Source organism: Branchiostoma belcheri, unplaced genomic scaffold (genome assembly GCF_001625305.1).
Source record: "Branchiostoma belcheri isolate BF01 breed outbred unplaced genomic scaffold, Haploidv18h27 scaffold18, whole genome shotgun sequence".
NCBI lineage: Eukaryota > Metazoa > Chordata > Leptocardii > Amphioxiformes > Branchiostomatidae > Branchiostoma > Branchiostoma belcheri.
The window spans coordinates 789905-810036 of NW_017803268.1; the positions used below are offsets into that span (position 1 = coordinate 789905).

The 20132-nt window shown below is 40.3% G+C and overlaps 2 protein-coding genes across 2 annotated transcripts in view; both read left to right on the top strand.

Moving 5' to 3' along the window:
• The window catches only part of LOC109467288, a 15762-nt gene extending 8335 nt beyond the window's left edge, over positions 1-7427 (top strand). Inside the window, exons 9-18 of the mRNA XM_019765232.1 lie at positions 926-1164; positions 1476-1754; positions 2072-2260; positions 2610-2803; positions 4202-4375; positions 4775-5100; positions 5483-5721; positions 6042-6320; positions 6652-6834; positions 7230-7427. Of these exons, the coding sequence (XP_019620791.1) occupies positions 926-1164; positions 1476-1754; positions 2072-2260; positions 2610-2803; positions 4202-4375; positions 4775-5100; positions 5483-5721; positions 6042-6320; positions 6652-6834; positions 7230-7427 (2300 nt within the window). The remainder of the gene's footprint in view (positions 1-925; positions 1165-1475; positions 1755-2071; positions 2261-2609; positions 2804-4201; positions 4376-4774; positions 5101-5482; positions 5722-6041; positions 6321-6651; positions 6835-7229) is intronic.
• Positions 7428-9264: 1837 nt separating this feature from the next.
• On the top strand, positions 9265-16706 carry LOC109467289. The gene is made up of 11 exons (XM_019765233.1): positions 9265-9548; positions 10242-10474; positions 10764-11042; positions 11340-11522; positions 11915-12106; positions 13713-13888; positions 14243-14538; positions 14816-15048; positions 15487-15765; positions 15984-16166; positions 16427-16706. The coding sequence occupies exons 1-11, from the start codon at positions 9392-9394 to the stop codon at positions 16619-16621; spliced, it is 2406 nt and encodes an 801-aa protein (XP_019620792.1). The 5' UTR covers positions 9265-9391; the 3' UTR covers positions 16622-16706.
• The last annotated feature ends 3426 nt before the right edge of the window (positions 16707-20132 follow it).

Consider the following 20132-nt stretch of genomic DNA (forward strand, 5'->3'; position numbering starts at 1 on the left):
GGGAATAATCGTGGATACGCACGATGCGCACGATAAGCCTCAGAAATTTATGTCGCAAGTGGGGCATTCTATAGGCTTGCACGGCCAATGTCTGGCACGCTACGCGGCGTACGTACACTGCTGCACATCACAGCCAGCGATTCAGTAGTCTTAAAAATATTTTTTAACATCAGTATAACAATATTTTTAAGCATATGTGATCAAATTCCTGTAAAAAAAAAAAGTTGCACAATTGTAAACATAAAACATGAATAGATCGCTGCTATACTGGGCGTACCATTTCGCGTACATGGCCGGCTGCCCGGCGCAAATACTGTCCCGATTTTTTTCAGTAGAAAACCAGAATAAATCACGCACCCGTAATTTGGCTTCGACCCAGAGCTCCTACTTCAGAGTTGAAACCTCAAAAATAGTAACTTTATTAGAGCATGGAGGTATTATACCTCTATGATTGGAAGAAATATAGTATTGCGACACGTGCATAGAATTTGACAAATGGGGGGGGGGCGTGGCGCTACCTAAAATTCTGCTGCGCTACCTAGTTTTTGCCCTAGGTAGCACACTGTGCTACTTTGCTCAAAAAAGTATTTCGAACACTGCGTTAATCAACAGTCCATACCGAACCAACCGTCAGTAGCCATCAAACCGGCATACAAACATATTACGCACATAACTTTCATACTACACACAAACAAATAACCTAAACCAATAGAAAAAAAACCCGGAGGTTTGAAATCTACGATTTCCCTTGTTAATATCTATTGGTAAGATATACATTTTAAAAGATATAGTAAGTTTGGGCGACTTAACTTAGGGTCTGCTTCTTTTACTTACTCCCACAACAAGATATTGCACCCTTGATTTTTCGTCGTTGATATTCCCTTCAAAATATTTTATGACGCATTTCGTTCTTCTTACTCTTCAGCTATAATAAGACAACCGTTCAGTCATCTCAAGTCCCAGATGAATTACTTCCACCTCGCAAAGGTCATGAAGATTAACGGTCGCAGTCAAGGGAATCCAGTGAAAGTGTTTCTTCAAGACCCGTGGCAGCACAGGAACAGGTCCGAGACATTCTTCCCTCACGTGAACATCACGTGGGACGGGACCAGAAACCCCATGACATTTGACATGGGATGGCCAGCCGAGAGGGCAGATGAAGTCGTAAGTAAACTTGAATATGAGAAAAGGATTATGCATTTTATGAATAATTATTTACGACGTTGTTGATTTTTTTCAATAATAGTATTAATGATATTGAAACATATTATGTTGAGGTGAAACAAAATGGTGTCATAAAGGTGGTCTATTGAAATATATGACGAGGTACAACAAACTGGTGTCAGAAGTGGGATTCCAAACAACTATCTCTTTGGGGTTGGGTGCACGCTTTGTTGCATCATTGCAAACCTTTTAGTGGCATCGTTACTCCATCCTTCTCTCTTCATGAGTTATTATTATCCTTTCCCAAATAGGAGGAGGCACGTAAGTACATCAGCAAGTTAGACGCTGATTTCACCCTGGTGATGATCCTTGAGCACTTGGACGAATCGGTCGTTCTTCTGAAGCGTCTGATGTGCTGGGAGCTCCGAGATGTTCTGTATTCTAACAAGAAAAAAAACTCGCGCCCTTACCGGTATAAGAAATACTTGGGAACGCCAGAAGAACTGGAGAACCACCGTGCCTGGAGCGCCGTGGATTACATGCTGTACAACACGTTTAACAATTCACTGTGGCGAAAGATCAAAGAACAGGTATCCGTTTTTTTTACTTATCAAAATGCAAATGTTAAGTCGTATTTGAGTTTAATCTATGTTCTTGGTTGTGTCATCGTACTCATATCTTCTTTCCTGGTTATAAGTGGTCGGAAAATTTTCAGTCAACTTAGGAAGCACGTTATGTAAAATTAAAATGATTTCAGGGCAATAGAACATTCTACACAACCACAATAGCAAATAAAACCGGTGATTTCCGTGAGCTACCAAATTGACAGAACAAGTATTACACGAGCAAGCGTATCGAATCGTCAGGTTTCGAATCGTATCTAACGAAGCTTATTTTCACTCTGAAGGGTCCGGATTTCTATGACGAGCTGAAACATTTCAGACGTATCAAGGATGATGTCAGCAACTTCTGCAACGGAACTAAAAAAGGACACAATAAGGACAGGCAGCTGCAGGCCATGGTCGTACCCGCATCGAAATGGAACCCTGAATTTGAATTGGACAGGAAGTTTTGTTGGTACATTAAAAGAACAAGGGTAGGCACCGAAATTATTTTCTTACACATTTTAACCTACGTCTTGAGGCCAACGACCTGATTCTATGGCCAACGACCCGATTCTATCTATACTCATTTGAACTTTGTTGAACGTGTAAGTACTGTTCTTTACTAGGTATAGGAACAGTGATTCTGTGTGTAAGACATAGTTTACGTTTCTGAACGCCATATGCATGATTATATTTATAGTTTTCTTGGTCAATCTCTTAATAAAAACAAAACGAGCTGTATCAGATATCACTGCACCTTTTGTTACTAAAAATGTCTATTCATCTAATGGATCTATTACTAAACGGTCTTACTAAACAATTGTTTGTGTTACTTTCCAGACATTGAGCCTTGACCAAAAGATTCGAGGACGAAGATATACCAAAAAAGAGATGTCCTACACTGTCATCGATCAAATCATCAATTACAGGCTTCTGGCCAAGGGATTCCCCACTTTCAATAACAAACATGATGCTAATGCAGCTGGTATTAGGCGACTACGCACAAAACCAAAACGCGTGGAAATGGCGCAAGAGTAATGCTGCATATTGTGGCAGCTCATGTGTTTATCATATCATATCATATCATATCATATCATATCGTATCCATTCCCTGTCCATGGCAGAGTCTATGTACACCGTGTGTACAAATCATGGTGCCGTATCATACTATTGTGCTGTACATGTGTGTGAAGTGAAGGTTAAGAATTGCATGCATGCATACTTCTGGAATTATACTACTTATATAGCAGATGTATGCAGATGAGGTACAATTGATCATTACTGTATTATCAGTACATGTATATCTACTTCGATGTGCATCGCATTTTCGCTAGGTGTAAGTCAAGAACAAATCGGGTTTCTTAATATCTTCATATCCTATGGAATATATGTATGGAGGGAATGCATATCACATGTAGCAAATGCTGTTCGTATCTAGCAGATGCATGCAGTTGACATATGCATACTATTGAGTAATATGTTATGTCACTTTATCCACCTCGATGTGTATCACATTATCAACAATACAATGCCGTAACAGCGGTACAAGCGACGTCTGGTATTTTTTTGTCTTTTTGTTTTGCTGTTGACACATGCATTCGCAAAGCCTTGAAAAACATGGTTAGCAACCAGCAGGCACGCTGCAAATACACAAAAAAACATTATACTAATTTCATCGTCACCTTTGTGACATAATAAAGATAGGTTCACACTGTCAACGATGCTATCAAAGTCATGTGTGTATTACATTGCGCCATAAAGAACTAATCAATCAGTTAATCAATCGCCTGTTTTTTGTCACGAATCGAATCGAATTTGAGTTAGATTTAAGTCGCGAACTCGCCCCGAATACTACTGACCTACTCCCGAACTCCAACCAACCAACCAGGAGCCAACCTTGGCCCGACCTCACGCAGAAACTTGAATGTTGAAACTCATCGATATCCGGGTGGCGAAGGCGAACAATAGCCAGCCACAGCCGACCTTGCTCCCAACCTACTCCAAACCATCGTTGCCGGAAGTTCGGGCGGCCATATTTGGTAATATGTGACAGGAGCTTTACATACAAAGCCACTAGCACTACAAGTAGATATACTCAGGATACACAACTTTACCGAGAGGGCGGACAATTACAATTTCCAAGTAGATCCTAGGGTGACAAAAGACTTTAATTATCAAATCGGCCAGGCAATATTCATTCGCCACCCAAGGACCCTCTCTGGCGAATGGATACTGCCTGGCCAATTTGATATTGTAGAAAAAAAAACCTGTTCGACAAGTGGCGCCATGACAAACTAGCTCATAACCCCAAATGAGCGAAAAGGTGAACGCTTCATTTTGTATAAATATAGTCTTTGTTATATCTTTTTGATCAGTTTTTCGTTGTCGTCAGGGTGGAGTAAGTTACAACGTACATTTCATTCTACTTTCAGGGCGGAGGGAGAACCAAGAATGACCCTAAGGACATTTATCTCTTACGGCCTTGTCGTGGTAGTCTTCACTACGCTGCTTTTGATCACAGTTCACCAGTCAAATCTATCCCATGGCAGGTCTTGGGGACGAAACAACAGATTCCAAGCCAGCTTATCTGCAAACGACAACTATAGGTGAGAAAAACCGTGGATATGATCATGAAAACAGTGTGACCTGGTTCAGTACGATTTAAAACCTACATGGTTACTAGTTTAGAATGAAGGTCAAACATCGACGTTTGTGATGTCCACATCGTTTCTTTTTTATGTGTACAGAAGTGACAAAGCGTAAAAATGATGTATTTTGATGTTAATCAGCTTCATATAACATGTTTTAGCTGGTTAATTACAGCTTGCGTAATCCAAACCCAAAAGGGCTTAATTTAGACATACTGTTAAGTATTTTGCCCTCGGGGAAGGTTGGCTGTAGAACGAGGTAACATTCGTATGTGAACGAACCATGCCGCCATATTTTAATGAATTTTCTGTGCCATATATTTCTTAAAATTCACTCTAAGAAAAATTTTCTTCTAGGTATGACGAAGAAGAACCGACTACCTCTGCAAGGCAAGGTGAAGAAAGCGCTCCAGCGTCTTGTGTTCCGCATAAGAAATTCGTCTTCATAAAGACCCACAAGACAGGCAGTTCTACCACTATCAACATCTTTCAACGTTTCGCCATTTTTAACAAACTGAAGGTCCTAATGCCGATAGGCCAGGGTCCTCTTAGCTGGCCGTTCCCCCCAAAAGAGAATGAGTACGTCCACATGCCGGAGGAAAAATACGACGCACTGATACATCATTTGGTCTACAATAAGACGTGGCTACTGAGCAAGTTCCCACCTGAGACAAAGTATTTATGTAAGTGGTGATGCACCAAGTATATGTAAGGCAGTCTATCGATGCTTTGGATCAATTAAGAAGGAGAGCAACTTGTTATAGGCAAAGGTACAATGGGCAGGATTAAGATAGAAAGAGAGAAGAAGGGGCTAGAGAAATTGTAAATATTTTCACCTTGCCTACATCGTCTTATTAAAATTGTTGTGTCTTTGCATATAGCTTAATCTTTGTTAATATCTATTGGTAAGATATACATTTTAAAAGATGTAGTAAGTTTGGGCGACTTAACTTAGGGTCTGCCTCTTTTACTTAGTCCCACAACAAGATATTGCCCCTTGATTTCTCGTCGTTAATATTTCCTTCAAACAATTTTATGACGCATTTCGTTCTTCTTACTCTTCAGCTATAATAAGACAACCGTTCAGTCATCTCAAGTCCCAGATGAATTACTTCCATCTCGCAAAGCTCATGAAGATTAACGGTCGCGGTCAAGGGAATCCAGTGAAATTGTTTCTTCAGGACCCTTGGCAGCACAGGAACAGGTCCGAAACCTTCTTCCCTCACGTGAACATCACGTGGGACGGGACCAGGAACCCCATGACCTTTGACATGGGGTGGCCGGCCGAAAGGGCAGATGAAGAAGTAAGTGAACTTGAATGTGAGAAAAACTTGTCAAGTGATTAGTTACGACGTTGTTGAATTTTTCAATATAATAGAATTGGTCATTGAAACATATGAGGAGGTGCAACAAACTGGTGTCAGAAGTGGGATTCGAACCAACTCCCCTATTAGGGTTCCATGCAGGCTTTGTTGTATCATTGCAAACATTTTACGTGGCATTGTTACTGTAACAATGCCTCGTAAAATGTTTGCAATGATACAACAAAGCCTGCATGAAACCCCAATAGGGGAGTTGGTTCTCCTCTCTTTACACTTCCTACTCTCTTTACACTCCCATCCAGGAAGAAGCTCGTAAGTACATCAGCAAGTTAGACGAAGATTTCACTCTCGTGATGATTCTTGAGCTCTTGGACGAATCGGTCGTTCTTCTGAAGCGTCTGATGTGCTGGGAGCTCCGAGATGTTCTGTATTATAACAAGAATAAGAACTCGCGCCCTTACCGGTATAAGAAATACTTGGCAACACCGGAGGAACTGGAGAACCACCGTGCCTGGAGCGCCGTGGATTACATGTTGTACAACACGTTCAACAACTCACTGTGGCGAAAGATCAAACAACAGGTAACGGTTTTTTTACTTATCAAAATGCAAATGTTAAGTCGCAGTTAAGTTTAATCTATGTTCTTGGTTGTGTCATCGTAATCATATCTTCTTTTCTGGTCATAAGTGGTCGGAAAAATTTTCAGTCAACTTAGGAAGCACGTTATGTAAAATTAAAATGATTTCAGGGCAATAGAACATTCTACACAGCCACAATAGCAAATAAAACTGATGGTGGTTCTTATTCCTGTGAGCTACCAACTTGACAGAACAAGTATTACACGACCAAGCGTATGTATGTTTATCACCAGGTTTCGGATTGTGTCTAACAAAGCTTATTTTCACTCTGAAGGGTCCAGATTTCTATGACGAGCTGAAACATTTCAGACGTATCAAGAATGATGTCAGCAACTTCTGCAACGGAACCAAAAAAGAACACAAGAATGACAGGAAAGCCATGGTCGTACCCGCATCGAAATGGAACCCTGAATTTGAATTGGACAGGAAGTTTTGTTGGTACATCAAAAGAACAAGGGTAGGCACTGAAACTATTTGCTCACACATTTTGTTATCAAATGTTTAATTTGTACGTTATAGAGAACACCAAGAAAAGAATTAAGGAATCTTTTAGGCCTACGCCTTGAGGCCAACGACCTGATTCTATGGCCAACGACCTGATTCTATCTATACTCATTTGAACTTTGTTGAACGTGTAAGTAACTGTTCTTTACTAGGAACAGTGAATCTGTGTGTAAGACATAGTTCGCGTTTCTGAACGCCATATGCATGATTATAGTTTTCTGGGTCAATCTCAAAAAACGAGCTGTATCAGATATCACTGCACCTTTTCTTACTCAAAAAATATCTATTCATCTAATGGATCTACATGTATTGCTAAACGGTCTTACTATTGTTTGTCTTACTTTCCAGACATTGAGCCTTGACCAAAAGATTCGAGGACGAAGATACACCAAAAAAGAGATGACCTTCACTGTCATCGATCAAATCATCAACTACAGACTTCTGGCCAAAGGATTCCCCACTTTCAATAACAAACATGATGCCAATGCAGCTGGTATTAGGCGACTACGCACAAAGCCAAAACGCGTGGAAATGGCGCATGAGTAATGCTGCATATTGTGGCAGCTCATGTGTTTATCATATCATATCATATCATATCATATCATATCATATCATATCGTATCCATTCCCTGTCTATGACAGAGTCTATGTACACCGTGTGTACAAATTATGGTGCCATATCATACTATTGTGCTGTACATGTGTGTGAAGTGAAGGCTAAGAATTGCATGCATGCATACTTCTCGAATTATACTAAGTATATAGCAGATGTATGCAGAACAGGTACAATTGCATTATACTGTATTATCAGACTAGTATATCTACTTTGATGTGCAAATCCCGTTTCTTGTCTTTATATGATCTTATATCCTATGGAATACGTGTATTGGAAGAAATGCATATTACGAGTACATACTTCAGAATTCTGTTCATATCTTGCAGATGCAGTTGACATATGCATACTATAAAATAATATGTTATTTCATTTAATCTACATGTACTTCGATGTAGATCACATTATCAACAATACAATGCTATAATTCAGTGGTACAAGCGAAGTCTGGTACCTTTTTGTGTATTTTGTTGTTAACACATGCATTCCCCAAAGCTTTGTAAAACATGGTTAGCAACCAGCAGACACGTTGCAAATACACAAAATACAATATCATACCGCCACCTTTGTGTCATTATAATTCATTATATAGATAGGTCCACACTGTCAATGATGCTATCTAAGTCATTTGTGTTAAATTGCGCCACTTAAAATCAATCAAACTATCAGATAATCAGTCTCATGTCTTTTTTTTACGAATCGAATCGAGTTTGAGTCAAGCTGGTACCCCCGAACACGCTCCGAATATTGCTGACCTACTCCCGAACACCAACCAGCCACCAGCAAATGTTGGCCCAACCTCACCACACCCGAATGTTTCAACATACCGACCTACTCCAAACCACGGTTGTGAGAAATTCGGGAGGCCATATTCGGCTAAATTTGTGACAAAGGCTTTTTACATGCAAAGCCGCTACACTTAGTAAATACATTTGCTTGTACTGTCTAGTATACTCAAGATACACAACTTTACCGCGAGAGCGGACAATTACAAACAAGCCGCCAAGCACAGACGTCACATGTGACGTATATGTGTTTTCCAAAACCTGCTCGACGGGTATGACTTGGGTAGGTGATCTTTAACCCCTTAATCTGTATCGCATGTTTGTCTGTTTTATAGGATATTGCGAAGGTATAGCTTTCAAAAAGTAGGTTCTTTTTCTTCTTAAACGGGGGAGAGAGAGGAAAGAATGACGTTAAGGACACTGCTCACATATGGACTCGTTGCGGGAGTCTCCACCACACTGTTATTATTCACTGTTCACCAATCGTATGCGCCACTCAACACGTCATATGTCAACACCGAGAGACGAAACGCTAAATTTCAAGTCGACCTTCCTACGAACGACCCCCATAGGTGAGACCAATCGTGAATACAAAATCTCCAAGTAATATCAAGGAGGTTTAAAATCAAATTGATTTAACAACCTTCTTGGTAATATTGAGAACTGGGACAGTAGATTTGGCTTACACGTAAAATCTACAAACAAAAGAAGCTTGTAAGCACATGTTTGTAATATTTCTAAAATCCGTACTTATTGTGTAGAGATATGACAGAGGACAAAGTTAATGGCGTTTATCTGTACCAGTTAATAGATCTGTAATTTTGAGAAAGTTTCCTTTTGGTTTACGGACTTCAAATCTTAAAAATACCGATGTAAGGTTGAACCAGGGAGACATGATTTACCACCACTCTGCAATGTTTCTGTGATTCTTTACGCAATGTACCTCTACTGTCAATGTTGATCTTCTTTTTAGAAGTCGAGGCGAAGACACATTTTCAACATCTTGTGTTCCAAGAAAGAAATTCGTCTTCATAAGGACCCACAAGACAGGAAGTACCACGACTATCAACATCTTTCAGCGTTATGCCATTTATAACAAACTGAATGTACTAATGCCTGTGGGTCATGGTGCACTAAGTTGGCCGTTCCCCCCAGAAGAGAATGAGTACGTCCACATGCCGGAGGAAAGATACGAAGCGCTGTTTCACCATTTCGTCTACAACAAGACGTGGCTACTGAGCAAGTTTCCACCAGAGACACAGTACATATGTAAGTAATATTGAACAGCATATACTCAGTGGAGAGGGTAACAGGTAATTTGTGTTTAGCGGGAGGGGGATCCTTGTCCTGCTGTGCGCAACATATGTCGCGCGGCACATACAGTACCATCTATATAGCACCCTGTATAGGTATGATTTGGGGGTATTTCTCGTGCAACGCATCACACCGCAGCGAAACGCAACGAATGCGGAAGTAACTATGCCACTGCAGGGCAAAAAAATTTGCGGGTCTATGATCTAATTAAGACATGAAATTATTGAAAAATATTGTGCCAGGAATGCCAGCAGGACAAGGGTTAAGACATGAAGATAGAGGCAATACATTCGAAAAAGAAGGGGTCATGTTTTGTTAGATTTGATAGATGCATGTATATGATTGACGCCTTTAACCTTCTTAGCAAGTTTCACTTGATACCTTCGAGTACATGTACTACTACGGCTAATGGCTATGCAACACATCTGAATCTCAACAGAGTATACTAAACTTAAGGCTACTAAGCTTGACGTCCTTCGTGATCCTTTTACTTTTACCTGGACAAGACAAGACGAGAAAAGATACTCCTTTTCTGCTAACCCTGTTATACATATTATGTATGTATATATTTTAATGTAACCTTGAATACTTCACATTGGACATCTTGATCACATCTTGATCACGCATCTCGTTCTTCTTATTCTTCAGCTATTCTACGACGACCATTTAGTAATCTCAAGTCTCAGATGAATTACTACCACCTCAGAGGGGTCCTTGGTATCAAACGCACTAAGAATCCGGTAAGGATTTTCCTGCAAGACCCCTGGCAGTACAGGAACAGGTCCCAGACATTCTTCCCTCACGCGAACATCACGTGGGACGGGACCAGGAACCCCATGACCTTTGACATGGGGTGGCCGGCCGAGAGGGCAGATGAAGTAGTAAGTAAACTTTCAGAAATATAAAAAAAGCAACTTTAAGAATGATTAATTAATAGGATGTATGAAAAAAGGTTATGCTTTTTTCGAATTTGAAAGTGTTACAAGGAGTAAGAAATAACGGCCTAGGATCATCACGAAGTACAAAATGGTGTCAGAAGTGGGATGGGATCAAACTTCCAGCTGGACTTGTATTTACACCTTAATTAGTCATTGCAAACAACCTCTGATGGCAGCATTGCTTTCTAATGATCTATTTATCAGTTACTATCTTAATTTTTCAATCACCTAGGAGGAAGCTCGTAAGTACATCAGCGAGTTAGACGAAGATTTCACCCTTGTGATGATTCTTGAGCACTTGGACGAATCCATTGTGCTTCTGAGGCGTCTGATGTGCTGGGACCTCCGAGATGTACTATTATACTCCAGTAGAAAAAACTCACGCGGTTACCCGTATAAGACGTACAAGGCAACACCAGAAGAACTGGAGAACCATCGTGCCTGGAGCGCCGTGGATTACATGCTGTACAACACGTTCAACAATTCACTGTGGAGAAAGATCAAAGAACAGGTAACCGTTTAAATTATATTGTCGATACTTAATAGAGTTAAAAATGATTTATTGTTTCTTGCGTTTATTTCTAGGGTCAGACATAGGTTAGCCAACTTTGGAAATATAAAAAAGAAGAAATTCAGAGCAATAAACGGTAACCGTAGCCAGTCTTATGATATTGTTTTTTTCCTATGATCTACCAATCTTTTCAAGATATATCTTTAACTTGAGGATTATTGCACGACCGCTTCATGTGTACATGTGTGACCTATAAGAATTATACTGTATCAAACCTCTTTCTTTTCTACTCTCTAGGGTCCAGACTTCTACGACGAGCTAAAATATTTCAAACGCATCAAGAATGACGTCAGCAACTTCTGCATGAGAACATCGAAAGGTCATAATAAAGGCAACCAGTCCATGGTCGTAACCGCATCGAAATGGAACCCTGAATTTCAAGTGGACCAGAAATTCTGTTGGTACATCACAAGACCAAAGGTAGGTACTGAAACTATTCGCTTTTATTAAAAGTTGCATATAACTGAACTAGAAAAAGAATAGTCTCCCCCAGACTCCCTTGCAGGTTGAATAAATAGTAGAAATCGGTCCAAAAAGGAAGGCAACTGGCCAGGAGAGTTAGCTCGTCATAGAGGGTCCAATTTGCCTGCAACGATTTCTACGATTTATTCAGCCTGCAAAGGAGTCTGATGCTAGAACAAGAAGACAAACAAATGTAGTTTGTAAGGACGCTATTAGAAGAAGACCCTTTCTTTACTGTTACTAAAAGCAAAACAAAATGTCTTATACATGAATAAGATACTTAACATGAAATATGTGTCATTTTCACGGATCTATTTTTCTACTAATTCAATTGTTAAATTTCTTTCCAGGCAATCTACCTTGACCTAGAGATCAAAGGAAGAGGATACACGAAAAAAGAGATGGACTACGCTGTTATGACTCTGATCTATAACTACAGACTTTTGCGCATGGGAATGCCATCTTACAAAAACTTAGGCGAGGCCAGGGCGGCTGGCATTAGGGGCATAGGGGGAGGACCCGGAAAAATGCGCGTTAAATCAGCACCTAAATAGTGTCGTTTATTTTTCTCATATTTATATTATGTGTATCATAGAGCGTGACTAGCCTGCTAGCTTAGTTGATTCATAATGAGAAATGAATTTATATTAGAATGCTCTTCCTGTATCAGGAGTCAAAATATTATGATGGTCTCCTAATCAAGACTTAAATAACTTATGCAGAAAAGATTCTATAGAATGTTTTATTTTCAGATTATATACTTTGATGTGCATCTCATATTGATAAAATGCAGCTGCACGCAGCTGCACGACAAGACCTTGCCACAGCTGTGTACCGCCTCATGAGACGGCCCCTCTCCACCAGTGTTCTACTCAACGGGTCCCCAGGCAATGACATTACACTAAACAAAAGCCTTTCACATGCCTTCCACACCTACATAACTTCAACAAACCGTTTCTAGGCACTTCCAGCTGTTCCTCCTAGCCTTGTTATTTATGTACCAATTTTCTCTTATGAGGTAGTACTGTATATATATATTTTTTCTGGACCTCTGACCTCCAAATGCATTATTTTCATTATGTATATATATGTACTTAATTAATCAGATTGATACAGGTTAGTTTAGGTTATGATTGTTCTTGTATTTCATATTGTATTGAAATTATGTGCTTTTTGTGTTTTGTCCTTATATGTTGACTCTCTAATATCAGCTTTGCTGCCTTGAGAGTCAGTGTAATGTCCTGTTGCATTTTCAATAAATAAATAAATAAATATTGATAAAATAACGTTTCTTGTCTTCATGCTTATTCCTATGGCATGTAAGTATGGAATGAGCACTTACAACAGGCAAACTCATTGTGAAAATAGGATTTACATTCAATCTATTACGTTAAATATCACAGAACAATTCATCATTGGATAATGCATTAATTAATTAAGGAAACAGCAACAACACAATACCGTAACAGGAAGAACGATACAAGAAAACAAGTGGATACATCTATTATCCAGAGTGCACATCTGTAATGCTGAGATAATAAAACGTATATTCTTGATATATATTGTTGATTTTTCGTTAATTGAAACAGCCCGGCTGGGCCCCAGCATAACGAAAACGGTGGTAGCAATGCTTGGACATACAAACATCAGAAACAATCCGCCAAGAACGAACAGTGGCCGTCCTGCACTGCTCCTCGCCTTTATGTTACTCACAGGCCGGTTCCACTCTATGCAGAGCATAGGGGTGGTTCCCATCTCCATTTCCATAGCACTACGGCAGGGGGTTAGTCCGCCGGTAGTGCTGTGTGTTTGCCATTCCCACACTCTTTTTCATATTTGCTGGGTGCTAAGCAGAGAAAGAAGTGTGTACCATTGTTTAAAGTCTTTGGTATGACCCGGCCGGGGTTTGAACTCACGACCTCCCGGTTACAAAGCGAGCACTCTTCCAATTGAGTTATTGCACCGGTAAGTTACTCACGGGCCGGTGTACAAAACCTACTCGACGGGTAGCGTCTAAGAAGTTTACCTTTAACCCCTGAAGCACAAAAGGTCAATGCTTCATTCTGTATCGCTTGTATGTCCGTCTAAAACGTTTCGTGGGTATTGTTAAGGTAGAGCGTAGGTTGTTCTTCTTCATATATCAGGTAGAAAGCGCCAAGAATGAAACTAAGAAAACTGCTGGTTTATGGACTCTTGACGGGGGTCTCCACCACACTGTTATTATTCACTGTTCACCAATCTTACGTGCCAAACACGTCCTATCTAAACACCGAGAGACGAAACAACAGGTTTCAGGTCAATATACCCACGCACGACACCCTAAGGTGAGACAATTTTGGAACATAATGCCTCTAATACTGAGAATAGTGGATGTGGTATGCGTATAAAATCTTCAAACCAAGTGTTAAAATGTTAAGTTTATAACGGAAAAGCTTGTAAGGATAGGTTTGTGTATTGGGTACAGGAATGGCAGAAGATAATCATTAATGGCTTTTACTGGCCATTGTAACCATCTGTACTTTGAGAGTTCTTTCTTGTTTATGAATAGTATAATCAGTTTAAACATGGCAGTATAAGGAAGGGCATTGGCCTTTTCGCATGACATTATCTTTATCAACATTCAACATTATATTTCGTGTATTTCTTTACAATCACTCTAAGGTTGATTTTCGTTTTAGAACACAAGACAAAGACACTTTTTCAAGATCCTGTGCCCCAAGAAGGAAATTCGTCTTTATAAGGACTCACAAGACAGGCAGCACCACGACTATCAACATCTTTCAGCGTTACGCGATTTACAACAAACTAAATGTACTAATGCCTGTGGGTCAGGGTGCGTTAAGTTGGCCGTTCCCCCCAGAAGAAAATGAGTACGTCCACATGCCGGAGGAAAAGTACGAAGCGCTGTTTCACCATTTCGTCTACAACAAGACGTGGCTACTGAGCAAGTTTTCACCGGAGACACAGTACATATGTAAGTGACGATGTGCTTCATATTACGTTTTTGTCGATTAGTTTATAAGGATATACGATCCTGCTCACATCTCACACCTTTATATACGATCCTGAACACATCTAAAAGCTATGCTATCTCAGTAAGAGCATAGCATACGTAAGACTACTAAGCTTAGATAAATTCGGCTTCTTTTAGTTACTAGGACATCCCTGTTCCTTTCTCCATGCATGTGATAAGCCTGAAGTATTTCCTTAAAACATAATTGATGACATATGCTATTCTTCTTAATCCTTAGCTATAGTAAGAAAACCGTTCAGTCATCTCAAGTCTCAGATTAATTACTTCCACCTGCCGAAGACACTTGGGATCCAACACAGTAACAACCCTGTGAAGAAGTTCCTGCAGGACCCCTGGAAATTCAGGAGCAGGTCCGAGACATTCTTCCCTCACGTGAACATCACGTGGGACGGGACCAGGAACCCCATGACCTTTGACATGGGCTGGCCTGCCGAGAGGGCAGATGAAGAAGTAAGTGAACAGCTTGAATGTAAAAAAAAAATAATGGTAAAATTCAATTGCTGATGGTTTGTAAATATGGTTGTTGTCCTAGCTTGTGCCAATGTTCTTGTTTGATATTTCCGGAATTCCACATCATTCTGTATATTTGTATATAAAACCTGTGTCAAGAACGTTAACATTTTTCTCATCCTCGCTCATCTAGTCAGAAAGTCTTACAAGGAGTCATAACAGAGGCAGATAGGAATTCCCCATGGTCCAAGACATGGCATATATATGACATACTTGATAAGACAAATTGAAAAGTGGTGTCAGAAGTGGGATTTTACCGAACTCTCCCATTGGCGGTGCATGTATGTATGTCTCGGTGAAACATCGCAAACAACCTCTAATAGCATCATTAACCTCCAATGAAATATGGGTTGCTATTTCCTTTTTTTAACCAATTAGGAGGAAGCTAGTAAGTACATCAGCGAGTTAGACGCCGATTTCACCATCGTGATGATTCTTGAGCACTTGGACGAATCCATTGTGCTTCTGAGGCGTCTGATGTGTTGGGAACTCCGAGATGTTCTGTTATACTCCAAGAGGAAAAACTCACGCGGTTACCCGTATAAGACGTACAAGGCAACACCAGAAGAACTGGAGAACCACCGTGCCTGGAGCGCCGTGGATTACATGCTGTACAACACGTTCAACAATTCACTGTGGAGAAAGATCAAAGAACAGGTAATCTACTGTTTTTTTAGTTAATTTTGAATGCACTGAAAATAGTTGGTCAACTAAGCAAGCACAAGAAATTTAAGATAATGGACAGCAACAGAAGCTATGATGTTAGTGTTTTTTTCTATAGCCTTCCAATCTTTTTTAATTTTGTACGGGGTATTACACGATACGAGAACTATGTAAGAACTGTAACTTATTTAATTCCTCTAATCTTGTACCAGGGCCCAGGTTTCTACGACGAGCTGAAATATTTCAAACGCATTAAGCATGATGTCAGCAACTTCTGCACTAGAACAATGACAGTTCAAAATGGAGGCAATCAGTCCATGGTTGTGACAGCATCGAAATGGAACCCTGAATTTCAAGTGGACCAGGAATTCTGTTGGTACATCACAAGAACAAAGGTGGGTACTGAAACTATTTTCTGCCACTTCCTTAATTTGGAGGACTCTACACCAAATTTTATGTATTCTTATGTCCAAGGAAAAGGCTCTGTAATAGAGCAACGGAATAGAGAACTATTGATGCTCCTACAGAAGCTGATAAGCCTATGACTTAGCTTTACTGGCACTGATTGAATTAACGTGAAGAAGCCTTTTAAAATATACGAAACACGAAAATTGTCATACGGATGTATTTACTGATTCGTTGTTTTGCTTTCCAGGCGTTCTATATGGACAGGGAGATCAAAGGGCGGAAATACACGAAAAAAGAGATGGACTACAGTGTTATGACTCTGATCTATAACTACAGACTTTTGCACATGGGACTACCATCTTACAAAAACTTAGGCGAGGCCAGAGCGGCTGGTATAAAAAACTTACAGAGAAAACGTATACGCATTGAGAAAGCACCCTAATATTACTTGTGTCGAAAATCTCCACATAAAGTTATAGAATCGCGTGCGTATGATACTAGTGTCTTGCAAGCATCTCGGTGTTATATAGATGAGTTGGTATATTTGTCAATGATGTTATTAATGTTATGTGTTGAATAGTGTAGTTTATGATTATTAATTAACCAGCCAACCAACCAACGAACCAACGAACCAACCAACCAACCAACCAACGAACCAACCAACCAACCAACCAACCAACCAACCAACCAACCAACCAACCAACCAACCAACCAACCGATTGATTAGATCTATTGCACAAATGAATCCTAGAGTAAGCCAATAAAACACTAAGCGTTAATCGTAGGTGTATTCACTTCACATTGAAGACTAGTACAAAAGATAAAGTGAATAGAATTTTACCTTCCTTTGTAGGATGCCGACACGGCAGGTCAGTCCTGAACGCCACCTTGAGACTTCAGGTGTAAAACCACCCAGGTAGAAAAACTCAAGGAAGACAGTACCTTTTGCGTCAGTGCTCTCCCCTTTGACGAATGATCGGTGACGATGCTGTGCAGCCATTGGGGGATGAGGATCTTCTCACGAAGCTGCTTGTTGGCTTCTCTGGGTAGTGCCCTCCCACCCCTTCGTGTCTACTAGGATAGCCCTAGGTACATAGGTGTGGGTCCATTGCTGCTCACTCTAGGCAAGTCCATCTCCGTGTTGACATGTAAGCCACACGTCTCCGGCTCTAGTTGATGTGAGTGGAGCCACTTTTTACACTACCAAGTCTTTTATTCAGCCGACGTTTCAGTGACCGTCTGTCACCTTCCTCAGGGCAGTCCTAGCTGACTGGTTCACATCGCATTGCAGTGTAGATATGTAAATATCGTACATCTGGGAATGCATCTGTAGCAGCGACACCTGTGCTGCAGTGCGATGTGAACCAGTCAGAATTGCCCTGAGGAAGGGGACAGACGGTCACTGAAACGTCGCAGGTGAACGTCGGCTGAATAAAAGACTTGGTTGTGTAATTAGAGTCTCTTCACTCAGTGTCTTACCAACCTGATGAAGCTAATTCACGGGGGTCTAGTTGATGTGGTTTTGCAACTGATGGCCAGTCTTGTATCTCAACATCCACGGACACTAACTTTGTTACGAGGGTCGTCTTGCCCACGCCAGAACCGCCTATGAAAGATATGACTGGAACGTGGTTCTACGAACTCGCGCGCGATTTTAACTCGTCCAACAACGTCTCGTTCATGACCAGGGGATACTGTCTGTATCCAGACTAATGATTTGGTAACGAGTCTGACTAGCGGTGTCATTTCTATCCATTGTGCCCTTAGATTTCGATGTAGGTCGTTGTACGATTTGGGTGCTGTAGAATTCTCAAGCAGGCTACGAGAAAATCAACTAATAAGTATCTAAGACAGCCTTTTCTGTTACAAGGCAGCTGGATGTCCCCTTAGCTTGCGACCATACAAAGATCATACGACATATGTCCCTGGGTCCTAAAGGGGGTATGGAGAGTGAAAGTCTTTAGAACTCACAACAGTTGTTTGCTTACTGTTACGAAAACAGACACTAGCTAGTAGCCTTTTCAAATTTGCTACCACTGACACAATTATCACTGAGATATCCTTAAAGAGACTAAGCAAGGTATTGAGCTTTTGTTCCATATTAGGGTATGTTAATACATTAGCAGCCCCGGTGTCAGTATTATCCGTATAGGTTGTTAAGCCTACTTAATCTAGGCTGAGGGCCTATGGTTCCATTGGGCCTATATCCGGACAACATAATAGCCATGGGATTATCCATTGTTTATGTTTCCCTGCTTTTAATCTCTGCAAGCTTATCCTACTGCTATCCTTAGAAAGACGACACTAGACAACCACCTGCCAACCATGACCCAACCTCCCATCTACAACGTTGACCGAATGTTTAAACATTTTGAACCATTCGGCTGGCGCAGCCGAACAGTAGCCAACCTTGCCGAACACCAGCCAACCACAGCCGACCCTGCTCCCGACCTACTCCCAACCATGGTTGGGAGGAGTTCGGAAGTGTTCGAGAGGTCATATTCAGCCATGCGTGACAGGGCTTAAACAAATGCGTTAGAAAGCATGAAAGGATAGTGTATCAATTCAGGCATTTTAGGATACGCCTAGGAATAATTAGCATTTGTTAAGGCCACACCAATTTAATTTGTTGGTTCTCAGATTTTTCCAGAAAAAATATGAAGCGACAGGGCGAAAAAAAAGTTTAAATAATAAACACAGGATTAGGTATCCTATTATAGCCCCAAATACAATGATAGGAGTCATGAAGTCAACACAAAAGGCTGGATTAATATTCAAACAATAAATTTTGAACTTTTAATCAAACCACTGTATTGATAGATGGAAAAACTGTAACAAATAGGAAGAAAATGACCTTCCTCAACTGTTGTGGGCAAAATATGAGCATTTTTGAGTTAATTCAGAATTTTGTTTTTGCAAATCAGAGAAAAATGAAGAGGCGAATCCGAGAACCAAGAAATTTAATTGGTGTCGCCTAAAATAAAAAAAAAAGTGATTTTGTCTTAATTGGGTAGTCTTGGGGCTAGAGAGAAAAAAGAAGCTTAAATATTTTCCGAGCAAAACCTAACACACAAAAAGTGGCAAGTCAAATACAGCCCTTTACCCTTGGGCAAATAGCTCTATAATAGAAAAGAGTGCAGCAAATATTTGAAGCGATCTGAACGACAAACATGGTGACGTAAAGGACAAAAACAAATATGTACTTCAACTCTGTGGGGTAACTAGGCCTATGTCTGACTTCTTTAAAAGGCCGATAGATAGTAGAAACTAAACAAGAATGCTGAAGAAGTTATCTTGCCATAGAAAGATTACTTTTGTTCCCTGGACCTTGTAACTATTAAACAGACATTGGGTACTCCCTTCCCCAAAAGCTAGACCTCTCTCAGACATTTTCAATGGCTTTTTCTACCATAGGATTCTTTTAGTCCCAAAGGGGCCTGTTAGAGACTGTTGGTAAACTTAGACAAAGTTTCAAGAAGAAGCAACTTTATTGATTAAAGGTTTGAATTGCAATGGTAATGGTATTCTATTGAGATGCCGTAAATAAGTCATCGTTCTTAACATATTCGTTTTATTTGACTATCGAATGGACTAAGAAGGAATATCTATATCTATTTACCCCTCTCTCCATTTCTTTCTTTCATATTATAAGACGCATTATACTTAAATAGGAGTTCAGGTCTAGTAGCTTATTTTAGAAGATTGCGTCATATTTTTGGCACATAGGTAGACGGGTCGGAGCCTGCCACTGAGGCCTTTAAGACTTTTGTTATTTTCGAGGAGCTTGTGACACTACGAGTCCACACTTCTTTTGTGAGGAAATTCTTTCTTGAACAGTATCGTTTGCCTGCTGTCAAATGCTTGGTGAATGGCAAACTTTGCATTCCGTTGCTTAGGAACTGTTATAGGGTTGGTTTTATTTGTGTATTTATCACAGTGTCTATTGACTGAAT